The sequence below is a fragment of the Carcharhinus amblyrhynchos genome, chromosome 6, assembly GCF_965287045.1.
Source record: "Carcharhinus amblyrhynchos chromosome 6, sCarAmb.v2.hapA, whole genome shotgun sequence".
NCBI lineage: Eukaryota > Metazoa > Chordata > Chondrichthyes > Carcharhiniformes > Carcharhinidae > Carcharhinus > Carcharhinus amblyrhynchos.
The window spans coordinates 47,278,169-47,292,135 of NC_137329.1; the positions used below are offsets into that span (position 1 = coordinate 47,278,169).

The 13,967-nt window shown below is 42.0% G+C and overlaps 1 protein-coding gene across 2 annotated transcripts in view; it reads left to right on the forward strand.

The window, feature by feature from the left end:
* The first annotated feature begins 6,717 nt into the window (after nucleotides 1-6,717).
* LOC145343901 (voltage-gated potassium channel KCNC1-like) overlaps nucleotides 6,718-13,967 on the forward strand; it is a 96,084-nt gene continuing 88,834 nt past the window's right edge. For both annotated transcript variants that reach the window (XM_080190401.1, XM_080190402.1), the window contains exon 1: nucleotides 6,718-7,536. In XM_080190401.1, the coding sequence (XP_080046527.1) occupies nucleotides 6,883-7,536 (654 nt within the window). In that variant the 5' untranslated portion in view covers nucleotides 6,718-6,882. The remainder of the gene's footprint in view (nucleotides 7,537-13,967) is intronic.

A 13,967-nucleotide genomic window follows, 5' to 3' on the forward strand; every position in this document is an offset into this window, starting at 1 on the left:
CTTCCCTACCTTGTGTCGACATGCATCCTTCCCAGCCCTATTATAAATCAGTGCTCTTTCCTGGTCCCATCATTGTAAAGATTAGGGCTCCATCCCACTCATGATTATTACAACATAACATTGAATATTCCAAGTTAACACAGATCAAATTCAATCTAAATACAACAGCTTAATAAATCAGAATACCAGCTTTAATCATCCCCACAGCACTTGACCTTCATTTTCAGTGTCATTTCCCCATTCAGTCATTGTTAGGGTCAGTGCCCTTTCTCAGACATGTGACTGAAATTAGCAGTAAGAATATCCTATTTTGCTATGCCTCTGACAGCATATTCTGATTAAAAGTAGAGCTGGGTGCAACCAACAGTGAATGACTTCCAATGACACACTTAGATACCAGGAGTTTGAAGGAATGCTGACTAGTCATTAGAATAGACAGAAACCGCAAATGAGTTTAGATATATTAACTGGAAAATATGAGTGTATGGATTTTAGGTGATTGGGATGTGTTATAATGTTTGACTTAGCTAGTGAAATATTCATAGCTGTGATCATTTAAGGATGTGATCAACCTTGGTGTCAGGATCAGTTTGTAAAGCAGAACAGATTTTTCTCTTGGGTCATTCGTGAGCCACTGAATGATTGCTGTCAAATTGCTCCATGAATCTGAAGGACTTTGAATCTGTCATTTAATGCAAACAATCTGTTATATTTTCCCATAAGGGCAATTGGTCATTCAGGCATAAAAGATCCACAAGTGACCTCTAACTCTATTCATACTAACCCACCTTTTTTGGAGGCCTTCCAAGGACGCATTAGGATAAACATAGCAAACTGGTTAAAAATATATATTCTTGAGTTAATTTCCATTGCTAAATTAGTTAATGGCAATTGGGACTACAGTTGGGAGCACCAATTAATCCCACTCCAAGACTTGATCAGCATTATTTAGATTGATAGTGCAGTACTAAGGGGTGCTTTTGGGTTATTGTTTATTTGTTCAGGTAGATGTAGACAATCCCATGAAATTATTAAAAGGACAGGATATTTTCCCAGTTTCTTGGCCAACATTAATCCCTCAATTGGTCATTTACCTTATTTAAAGTTTGTGGAACTTCCTTGAACATATTTCTGTCTCTCAAATCTGTACTCATCAACCCTATTCCCTCTTGCTACTCCTCTCATGAATATCAAAACAATCACATTCAGGTTAACACTCCATAAGCATTCAAGTCAAAAAAGGCTGATCAGCATCTCTAGAGTTTTAACTAGTCCCTATTCCATGAACAAGCCCTAACCCTGCAAGAAACCACCACAAAACAATCAATGGTGACCACACCATTTCATCAGATATAGTGAAAAGAAACTGAGCCAAAAACAGATTGAATGATTTACTCTTGTGTATTTAATCCTTTCCTCAATATCCACATATTTCATGTAATAAGTGACACACCATATACAACAAACAATAGAACAAAGTAAATCAAATGCACACTGGTTTGGTCACAATGTTGAAGTTGGAAAAAAGCATAGAGGACATATATATAACACACACTTGTATGATGTACAATACATAACTGAGCCACCTGTACATACAAACGTGCAGACACAGACACATACTCAGACATACACAAATGCCATTACAGATACAATATATAATGGACCATAACAAATAACTTACAAAATTCAATGCTGAAAATTAAACAGCACATGTAACCCACAGAATACAGACAACAGCACATAATCCATAATTTGAAAAATAATTATAATTTGTGCCAGCCTCCATCTTGAAAGACAATGCTTTTCATTGTGATAGTCAATGGTCAAAAATGACTGTTATGGTCAAAAATGACTGTCTCCCAGTCATTAGTGTCAATATCCACCATCTTACTATGTTGCCTGCAGGATTCCTTGTAGTGGAGATATGAACACCCAGGAGGTTGTGCCCAGTGGCCAATTCACCATTAAGAAGGTCTTTGGGTATATAGCCAATGAATGTAGCCAAGCCAGTGCAGATGCTGTCGGTTTAGCAATGAAACATAATGCAGAAGATTTTAATACAAGCACATAGCTTTGCCTTAATAGGACAGTACTTTAGAATTATGTCATTGGCTGTGAAACACTTTGCAATGAGGAAATAGAATCTGCAATATAAATGCAACTTCTTTGTATGTTGTCAACTTGCAATGAATTACACAATGCAAATGGGAGCTGATGGCATAGTGGTATTGTCACTGCACCAGTAATCCCAAGGTAATGCTCTGGAGAGCCGGGTTTGATTGTGAAATTTGAATTCAATAAAACAAAATCTGGAATTAAAAGTCTACTGGTGACCATGAAACCATTATCAATTGTCATAAAAACCCATCTGATTCACTAATGTTCTTTAGGGAAAGAAATCTCCCATCCTTAACTGTTATGGACAACACATGACTCCGAACCCATAGCAATATGGTTGACTTTCAAATACTTTGAAATGAAGGGCAATTAGGGATGGGCAATAAATTCTGGTCAAACCCGTGATGCCCACATCCCGTGAATGAATAAAAAATAGCAGGCAACTCACAACAATAGTGCACAATACGCAAGACACAAAAACACGGGCAAACACTTTCCACACATGCCACATATTTTTAAAAAAAGCAATATATAAGACATAAATCAATGTATGGTAACAGACACAAATTATCTATTCAACCTAAGGGATATGCACAATGATGCATGCACTACATGGCACAAAAAACATCAGACCGCATATGAGACACATATAAAACAGCATAGCATGCTACACAGAAGATCTCACATAAACACAATGCAGTGCACACACCAACAGTGATTGTGCACAAGATTTCTTTCTGTTGTTCTCATAATGTGAGTGACACTGAAAATTCTGTATTTATTGCTCATTCTTAATTGCTCTAAGTAGATGGTAGTGGATCTTCCTGAACTAAGCCTTGTAGATGGTGGATAGGAATCCAGGGGTCATTATGCAAGGCATTCATCACAGAGAATACAGCCAAAACGTTGAGATCACTGGACCAGTTCAGCTTTTGCTCAATGGTAAATTCCAAGATGTTGAAAATAGTGGACTTGATGGTGACACTGAAGGTTAAGTAGAAAGAGTTGGGATTTCTCTTGTTTGATAATAGTAATTTACTTACAATTTGTATTTCTCAAGTCTGGATTTATCTGGATCCTAATGTTTTGATTTGATTTGATTTATTATTATCACATGTATTAACATACAGTGAAAAGTATTGTTTCTTGCATGCTGTACAGACAAAGCATACCGTTCATAGAGAAGGAAATGAAACAGTGCAGGATGTAGTGTTACAGTCATAGCTAGGATGTAGAGAAAGATCAACTTAATGCAAGGTAAGTCCATTCAAAAGTCTGACAGTAGCAGGGGAGAAGCTATTCTTTAGTTGGTTGGTACATGACCTCAAACTTTTGTATCTTTTTCCCAAATGAAAAATGTGGAAAAGGGAATGTCCAGGGTGTGTAGGGTCCTTAATTATGCTGGCTGCTTTGCCAAGGCGGCGGGAAATGTAGACAGAGTCAATGGATGGGAGGCTGGTTTGCGTGATGGATTGGGCTGCATTTATGACCTTTTGTAGTTCCTTGCAGTCTTGGACAGAGCAGGAGCCATATCAAGCTATCTTACAACCAGAAAAAATGCTTTTTATGGTGCATCTGTAAAAGTTGGTGACAGTCATAGTAAAATTTCATTAATCTTCTGTGTAAGTAGAGGTGTTGCTGGACTTTCTTAACTATAGTGTCAGCATGGGGGAACTAGGACAGGTTGTTGGTGATCTGGACACCTAAAAACTGAAGCTCTCAACCCTTTCTACTTCGTCCCCATTGATGTAGACATGGACATGTTCTCCTTTACAATTCCTGAAGTCAATGACAATCTCCTTTTTGTTGACATTGAGGGAGAGATTATTGTTGCCACACCAGTTCATCAGATTATTCCTGTACTCTGTCTCGTCATTGTTGGAGATCTGATCCACTATGGTGGTGTTGTCAGCAAACTTGAAAATGGAATTGGAGGGAACTGCTGTTGAGAATGATCATGGAAGAGGTGTTATTGCCTATCCTTACTGATTATGGTATGTGAGTTAGGAGGTTCAGGATTCAGTTGCAGATGGAAGTGCCGAGGTCCAGGCCACTGAGTTTGGAGATGATTTTTGTGGGAATAATAGTGTTGAAGACTGAGCTGTAGTCAATAAATATGAGTCTGACATAAGTGTCCTTATTATTCCAGGGATGAGTGCTGGGTCAGGGATATGGTATCTGCTGTGGACCTGAGCAGCGGTAGACAAACTGTAGTGGATCCACGTAGTCCAGCAGGCTGGAATTGATTGGTGCCATGACTAACCTTACAAAGCACTTCATAATGATTGATGTCAGAGCCACCGGCCAATGGTCATTAAGGCATGCTGCTTGATTTTTCTTCAGTACCGGGATGATGGTTGTCTTCTTGAAGCAGATAGGGACCTTAGATCGTTGTAAAGAGAGATTGAAGATGTCTGTGAATACTCCTGCCAGCTGATCCGCACAGGATCTGAGTGCACGTCCGGGTACCCATCTGGGCCACTTGCTTACCATGGGTTGACCTTCAAGAAAGCTGCTCTGACATCTGCAATGGTGACCCCAGATACAGGTTCATCCAGGGCTTCCAGGGTGGAGGGCATGCTCTCACTGACCTTTTCCTCAACACGAGTGTAGAATGCATTGGGCTCATCAGGGAGGAGTGCCTTGGAGCTGGTGATTTTATATGTCTTCATCTTGTAGCCTGTAGGCTAGCAGGGACTGCCTGATTATCAAAGAAAGTATAAATGGAACTAAACACCGTGGAATCATCAGCGATAGACTAACTTGACCTTAGAACAGAGGAAAAGTCATTGATAAAGCAATTGGAGATAATTAAGCTGCATTTGCTTCCCTAAGTAACTCTGCAATGATGTTTAGAACAATAAACATTACAAGTAACATGCACCAAAAAAATTTACAGTCTATACATACAGCATAAGAAACCACAGAATGAAAAACAAATGATCCATCAAACTGTGCGGCTCATTTTACCAATAAAGAAGTGATTTTGCACCGTTCATTTAATTTCCAAGGGAAATAGAAATACAAGAAGGAACATACTCACATCGTAAAAACACAGACAAAGAAGAATGTGAATTGAATTCATAAAGCAAGGCACACATAAGTACACCCAACACAAGACATACAGTTAGGCAGCAACTGCTCTTCATAAAGAAAAGCACTTGTGCATCGTGTATGATATAAAATAACACATCTCAGCCAAATGTCAAAGGCACTAAAATTCAGCTTATATTTCAGATGACATTCAGAAACTATAATGACTTTTCTTTTTGAGTTATCACATCATCTGAACCCCCTAGATACTGCCTTTTAATTCATTCCCGGATATTTATTAATCCTGTTTTGTGTGACACTGATATTGATATACCCATAACATTAACTGTAATGACCTCTGAAGTATGGAATCTGTGTGATTGATACAAAGGTCTCTGTAGAAGAAGTAAATGTTGGCAGGCACAGGAAGCCTTTGAAAAACTGCCCCTTTTGACAGATTTAACTTTAATAAACTGAAAGCGCAAGAGCTGCATGTGTGTGATATGTATGTGCATGTAGACATGTATCTTTGCGTGTGTCTATGTACCTGTGAGTCAATGGGTATCTATTTGTGTATGTCCAAATGCTTGTGTGAGTATGCCTGTATTTGTGGGTCTCTGCTGTATTTGTGTCTTGTGTCTATCTCTGCGTATGTGCATTCACTCCTCCACCACTGGTGCACAGTGGCAGCAGTATTTACCATCTACAAGATGCAGTACAGAAACTTGCCAAGGCTTCTTCAGTTGCACTCCCAAACCCACAGCCTCTACCACCTGGAAAGACTGGGGTAGTAGACACATCTAGGAAAACCACCATCACCTGCAAGATCCCCTCCAAATCACACACCATTCAGCACCGTTCAGTCACATTTCTGGAACTCGTAGTCAAACAGTGGGAGCACATATCACAATGTGGACTGCAAAAGTTCAAGAAGGTGTTTCAAGGGCAATTAGTGATGGCCACATCCAAGGGACAAATGAGAATTAAAAAAACACTCCAGACTCCCCATCGTATTTGCTGCCCTCCTATAATGAAATGAGAACAACAGTGGCCTCAGAAACATCCTGGCTTGGCCTTGTGGCAGGTAACAGTAATGTGAATATCCTGTTTGTGGGTAGCTTTATGGTTCTTTAGCTATGAAGAAATGTATGTATGTGTGTATGTGTATGTGTGTGTGTGTTAGTGCTGGCAGCTGCCAGAGGCTCTGGGGCTCTGGATGGTGTTTTGAGGAACTGGGGGGGGGGGGGGGGGAAGGAAGGTGAATTCGCGGCTGCGCAGTCTGGCTGGCGGGGAGGGGGGAGGGGAAGGGGGGGGGAGAGAGAGTTCCTCCTTCCAGTCGCTGCTGCTGCCGTCGCTGCTGCTGCCTTTTCCTTTCTCTCGGCTTTGCCTCTTTCCAGCACCGCCGGCCTCCAGCTCCAACAGAAGAAGGGATGATAACAATGTAGGTGCAAGGCGGAGAGGGCTGCATCAGTGAAGGCTGTGTGTGCTGTTGCTGGGCAGGTTGCCGGGCAGGTCGCTGGGCTGGTTGCCGGGCAGGTCGCTGGGCTGGTTGCCGGGCAGGTCGCTGGGCTGGTTGCCGGGCAGGTCGCTGGGCTGGTTGCCGGGCAGGTCGCTGGGCTGGTTGCTGGGCTAGTTGCCGGGCTGGTTGCTGGGCAGGTTGCCGGGTTGCAGGGAGCTGAGAGCGGGCCAGGGGGAGGGAGGCAGATGCCTGGCCGCTGTCCGTGGTGCTGAATGATCAGCTCCGTCCATGTGGCCACCTCCCGCGGCAGCACCCCAGGAAAGCGCCCTCCCTCCGCGACATGTCTGATCGAGGAGATGGGCAAGGGCGACGACAACGATCGCATCGTGATCAACGTGGGAGGGACTAGGCACGAAACGTACCGGAGCACCCTGAAGACCCTGCCCGGCACCCGGCTGGCATGGCTCACCGAACCCGGCGCCTTCGCCAACTTCGACTACGACCCCAAGGCAGACGAGTTCTTCTTCGACCGGCACCCGGGGGTCTTCGCCCACATCCTCAACTACTACCGCACGGGCAAGCTGCACTGCCCGGCCGATGTGTGCGGACCCCTGTACGAGGAGGAGATCGCCTTCTGGGGCATCGATGAGACGGATGTGGAGCCTTGCTGCTGGATGACCTACCGGCAGCACCGGGACGCCGAGGAGGCTTTGGACAGCTTCGAGTCCCCCGACATCAACAGCGGCGACGGGGAGGCAGGGGGCGCCGGGGACGGGGTCGCAGACTCGGAGGATGAACTGGATACCAAGCGCCTGGCCCTGGGAGACTGCTCCCCAGAAACTGGAGCCAAAGCTGGCTGGTGGAGGAAATGGCAACGCCGCATTTGGGCTCTCTTTGAAGACCCTTATTCCTCTAAATATGCACGGGTAAGGAAATAATTACATTGTTTCATTTTTTTAAAAAAAATTCGATGCCAACCATCTTCACACCAGCACCGGAACATTCAAAAGCTATGCACATGGAAATAAAGAACTGATTAGTCAAATAAACCGAGGAACAATTGTAGAAAGACATCCACTTGAATACAAAAAAGGCATGTCTCCATTGAATGAACGTGGATAGGAGCCTGATTGCAAAACACAGTCAATTCAGAGGTAGAGAGGAGGAATTAATGTTGCAAGCTAGACCCGGGGTACCTGGGGATGTGTATTCATTACCAGAATTCCGGGAAGACAGCGTAATATCTGCGACCGGAGATAAGAAGATTGCACATTGAAAAGGATTTAGCAAACCGGCTGGTGGTTGTAGCAAAACTGCCTAAATAGAAATAAATGTGAGGTCGCCCCGCACATTCTGGGAAGGGGGGCTGGGGGGAGGGAGGGGGAAATAGTGGCTCAGCTGAGCGCAAAGCCCCTCTTCACAAAACGACCGAGGGGCTGTTTGTGAGTTCTTTCCTGAGAACATATTATTTACAGCGACATCAGTAATTGGAAATACCAGTCACACTGGTGAATCACTTGGAGGGTTTTCTGGGAATTGCATAGAGTATGTAAGCGGAACCCAGCTTCATTTCAGAGAAGTGGTGCTTCTGATCAAAGCTACTGAGACAGCGCACAGCAGGGGTTCGTTCAAACTGGGGCCTCATTGATATTCCGCCGGCGTATACCCCGGGTGCAGACTGCAGCGGAATCCAGAGTTGCCGCTTTCACCTCAGATCCCAGTTCTGTCCTTAAAGGAGCCCTGGGTTGCCTTACCGGGGGGAGCCAGTAACTCCAGGCACTGAGTATGTTTCGACCTTTGATTTTAAAAAAAAGGCTGAGATTGGAAACGGCAAGAGGAATAGGAATAATGTTACTGTAAAGAGGTTACATCAATACAAACAAAATATCTCTAAGTGTAAATATATACCTCTATTCCTGGAAAGTATGGCACATTTCATATCAAATTGTTAAGGTTTATACATTCTGCAAAGCGCCTGCAATGCGTGTCAAGTCTTAAAAATGTTTTCCTCTTCTATATTGCTGGCTAGATGCCGTGATACATTATTATCATTGCCCCCAGAAAATGATAGCTATTGATTTGTAGATTACTTAAAGACTGATAGATGGACAGGAATATTGGACATTCCAACCAAACATAGATTAATACTAGAGCTTCTTCCTTTTCTCAAACCTCTCCGGGCCCTGAAGCACCCCTTTCAGTTTCTTGATAGGCCCATGTACTTATCTAGGGACAAGATGTGTGTCGCTATTAACTCGTATTATCGTCGTTATTGTGTGGGGGCCATCGCATGTAATTCCTCTCAATATCCGAGTACCCTAGATGTAAATGAAATCGCAATGCTGTGCTGGATTGAGGATTTATTAAGGGGTGGGAGGGGGGAGGCAGAAAAACAGCACTCTGCATTTTAAACCCTAAATAGCAGTGAACAGACCATTTCTACATGGTGCGAGATCTCAAGTCATTCTCAGTAGGTTTGCATGCTCCATGTTGGATTGTATACATTCCCGAGTCCTCCCTCCTCCCCCTTGCCCTGGTCAAATCAGCATCCAAGGTGCCCATTGGAATGTCCTTTCTTCGTTATTTGAAAGTGACAATTCCCTTAATTTACAGCAAAAACAGATCATGTTATTTTCCTGTACCCTCCAGAATATATGAGATATAATGTGTCTATATATTACATATACATATATACACACTTACAGATATATACATACAGACGGGATGGGGGTTTCAGGAACAGTGCGTGGTTCCTCCAGACTCCAGCAGGTGGGACCTGGCACCGCGTCTGATTTTGCTGAAATCGCTGCAGTAAGGAAAGGAAACGGATGTTTACAGTCAACAAACCGACACATAAACACTGAAGTACAGACAGCCCAGCACAGGGTACCGTCTCCTTTCCTTGATGTGAGGAATGAACCCGCTGGTTTGATGCGAAGTGCGGACAGAGATTGTCAAGCACACTGACCTTGAATCCGGTGGATTTAAAATAACACCCATCTTTGCAAATTTCCCAGCTGACCAATGGGATCTGTCATCCAGGTTACCACCACTACATGCTTAGAGCTCCTGTGCTGAACCGGTGTGAATCGCTCGGTCCTGAGACAAGATCAAAGCAAATGACCTTCATCAATGTACCGTCACCAAATAGTGACATTACATTGACATTACTTGGATCTGCTTAATGTTGTCGGTATCCCTGTCTGTAAATTAGAATTATACGTAATATAGCAAAAACAATTCCATCAGAGTGAGGAACACAAACATCGAGGGAAATGCCTCATGTCAATGCAGAAATGAAAATAAGCATTTAACTGTCCCAATCAATGTTTAGAATTAATCCCATATCCAGAAACGAGTAAGACCGTTTAAATCGGATTGCTTTGCTGTTTACCACTGTGTTTTCATGGTGTTCTCATCCTTGAATGAGTTTATAATCGACTGGGGACCAATACAGGGCAAGTTAGCGAATTGCACATTAATAACGGAACGGAGCCAGACTGGCTTAATGCCGAACTCCAAACACAAAATTAGGCAGAGGTGGCGGGGGGTCATTTTTTAAGGAGAATGATAGTATGCGAGGAAGGTGATTGGAAACAACTAAACAACTTCTGGGCATGGCTGGTGGACGTTTTTTATTTGACCCCTGCCCACCAATTGATTCTTTGTCATCAAGAAAACACTGTCCGCATAAAAACCAAATGTTAGGTCATTTTTTAATGTCTTTTGGTGGGGGGGGGGAGGGGTGGCTGGTGAAAGAGGCGGAGAGCAGCGTGTCACATTAGTCCCAATGTCATGCATGTGATGTGACATTACAAGGCATTTGCATCACTGCATCAAACAATTTCCTGCGGACTCTTACAGTACAATTGGTGGAATTGGAAAATGCAGTGGCTTAGTCGCTGTTCTTTCATCCCTGGGACTTTAGCTCAAATCTGAGCAGATTGGCAAGATAAAAGTCACCTTTGTTCACTTTGGGTCTGTATCAAAATAAGCTCAAAATAATCAATCCAGATTCTGGTGGGCATGGAGCCCAAAGCATATGACTGCCAGTAACTTATCACAATCCTCACTAAATTACAACACCACACAGAGCAGGGACAATGCATTTAGACATAAATCAGACCCTGGATATCTTATCCATACTTTGAAACGTCACTCTCCTGTCCACTTCCCATATTCCTTCATATCAGCCTTTCCAAGGAATTATCAAATTCCTTTAAGAAAATATGGACCATGATGATAATAATGCCTTTTGGCAGATAATACTGCAGTCCTTATTATTTTAGCGTGAAGTCTTTTTTTTCTAACTTTAACATTAATGCTTTTTGTGATTCTTAAAATCTGTGCTTTTTTAACCATCTTTCTTAGCACAATAGAAAAATCTACCTCTACCAAAAATCCTCATTATATTGAAATCCTCTTTTAAGCCATCTCTTAACTTTCTCAGATTTGATGTAAACATAGCAACTCCACAAATTGCTTTTCCTAAGTATAATCCCTCATCCAGGTAACCTTGGAAATGTACGCTGCAAATTTCCCATTGCATCCTCCCCACAGTGAGGTTCTCGGAAATATAGGTAGCCTCATTAAGGTCCTCTAGAAGTTCAAACTTACATTCTTGCTGTTGTTTTCTATGGCACTAGATACAAAGCTAGAGTAATTGTTTGCCTTTTTTGTGGCCTTATCTCCTTGCACTGCTAACCTAGCATCCTGCATTAGGGGTTCGTTTCCTGCTCAGCTCCATTTAAAAATGTAAGATGTATTTTCTTTCATTATTATTTCCAAAATATAGGACTTTACATGTTCCTACATTGAATTGTATTTGCCTCCTGTCTGCCTTCCTGAATGTTGAAAACAATTTTCAGCCTTAGCTGTAATAACCTATTCAGTATCAGCAACATATTGCAATATTTTACCATCAATTCCTAAATCCAAATTATTAATATATACACAAACCTACCTTCCATTGTGGAGAACAGAGAGTAAAGGCCCTGTATAGTCTTCAGGTGGTCAGGTTTAGAAGGCAAAAAATAGATGAGTTTGTTGGTGAAAAGGGATTTCTCTGCAGTACAGGTTGAGCTAGAAAATGTAAAATTAAGGTACTACAGTACCACCACTGGCAGGAGAGTGCAACTACAGTGTAACAAGTTTATGTAAACACTTACATAAATAGGAATTTAGAATGGGAAACAGAAAAAAAGTGACAATAATTTTGAATATAAATTAGGTAGAAAAAGTAAGAGGAATAGGGGGTAGGTGGCAATGTGAAGTTGAAGTTACAATTGGATCAGCCATGATCTTATTAAATGTTGGAGCAGTATCCATGGGTTGGGTGGCCTACTCCTCCTAATTTGTGTGTTTGTATGAAGTTAAATAGCAAATAAAGACAGTCCCAATAGGGACCCGTATTGAGGACTACTCATATGATCCCATTCTGGAAAATTTCCTATTCCCCCACTCTCTACTTCTTTCTCTTTAATTATCCATCGATGTTAAATGTATGTCTTTTTAATTCTGAGTGCAAATATCTTTGCCAAAAATCTCTTATATGCTTATTTGCCAAATGCCTTCTGAACATATCCACTGAATGTCCTTTATCTACCCTCACTATTATATCACCAACGAATCATTTTAGGTTGGTTGAGCATGACTTTCCTTTTAAGCATTCACAATGTCTGATATAGCTCAGGTTTCTGTAATTTCACCCCATTTGGAAACTGAAATGATACTAACTGACCTATAATTTCCTTGCTTATTCCTGCCTCTATTTCTGAAAACAAGTGTCATGTTTACCACACTCCAGTCCCTGGGTGCAGATTTTCTTTCCAAAGTATTTTGGAACATGATATCTCTTTTCCTGGTACATCTCTGGTTTCCCTCTTCTTCATTTTCTTTTCCCTATTCAGGCAGATAATACGTCTGCAGCAAACTTTTCAGCTTTTTTTCCATTTTTCTGCACTAATCTTGGTCTTGCCATTTTTTCCTTACTTTCTCTCAGGTTGTCAGATAGTTGTCTGCCTTAAGTTTGAGAAACTTCTTTATAACCATTTCTTGATTAATAACTGTCCTACACTACCTCTGGTGGCATTACGATTCTAATATCCACTTCCTCTATGGAAACTGAGGCAGAATATTTCCATTCCCTAACTCCCAAGGCAGGCTCGCCTCCTTATTTGTTATTACTGTATTTGGTTTGATGTTCTATGACTACTAATGTGACTTAAAAAGGCTTACTGCTGTGTTCATTTTTCCTTCTAGTGTCTCTTTCACAGGTTTCCTATACTCTTTATATTTTCCCTTGATTTAAAAAAAGAACAATTTGCCCAATGTGCTAATTTTTTTACCCTATTTTTAATATTTAATTTCAGCTAATTTCACCATTCACCCATAAAAACCCAATCTTCGAGACATTAGCTTTTCCTTTATCAAAATGTACTTGATTTGCATCCAACCATTTCCATTGATCCACTTCTTTTTGCTAAATTTCTCTTCCATTTAATCTGGGAAAAGTTTCTTTTCCTTGGTGTAGATATTCTTTTTTCCAGTTAATTACTCATGTTTTAACTTCTCTCTTAGAGGTTTACAGAATGGAAACAGGCCCTTTGGCCCAACTTGTCCATACCACCCAGTTTTATCATTAAGCCAGTCCCAATTGCCCACATTTGGCCCATATCCCTCTATACCCGTCTTACTTTAACTGTCTAAATGCTTTTTAAAAGACAAAATTGTACCTGCCTCTACTACTGCCTTTGGTAGCTTGTTCCAGACACTCACCACTGTCTGAGTGAAAAAATTGCCCTCTGGACCCTTTTGTATCTCTCCTGTCTCATCTTAAACCTAAGTCCTCTAGCTTTAGACTCCTCTACCTTTGAGAAAAGATGATCTATGCCCCTCATTATTTCATAGTGATCACCCCTAAGCCTTTTACACTTCAGGGAAAGAAGTCCCAATCTATCCAGCCTCTCTTTATTATTCTTACTTTAGCTATTATTTGCACTGGACTTGATTTCACAATGAGAACTGTTGCCCAAATATTCTCCTCAGCTTTAGGTTATCTATTTTCTGTGCTTCATAATCAGTCTTTTCCAGCCTTTTCCAGAGAAGTCACAGATTGCCCATGTGGGAAATGGAAACTATTGCCCTGGTGTAGCAAGAAAGCCCTTCTGAAGCTTTGTCTGACATCCAGGGGTGGCACATTGGAACAGTGTTGGCACAATGGTTAGCACTGCTGCCTAACAGTGCCAGGGACATGGGTTTTATTCCCAGCTTGGGTCACTGTCTGTGTGCAGTCTGCGCATTTTTCCCCTGTGTGCATGGGTTTCCTCTGGGTGCTCTGGTTTCCTCCCACACTCCA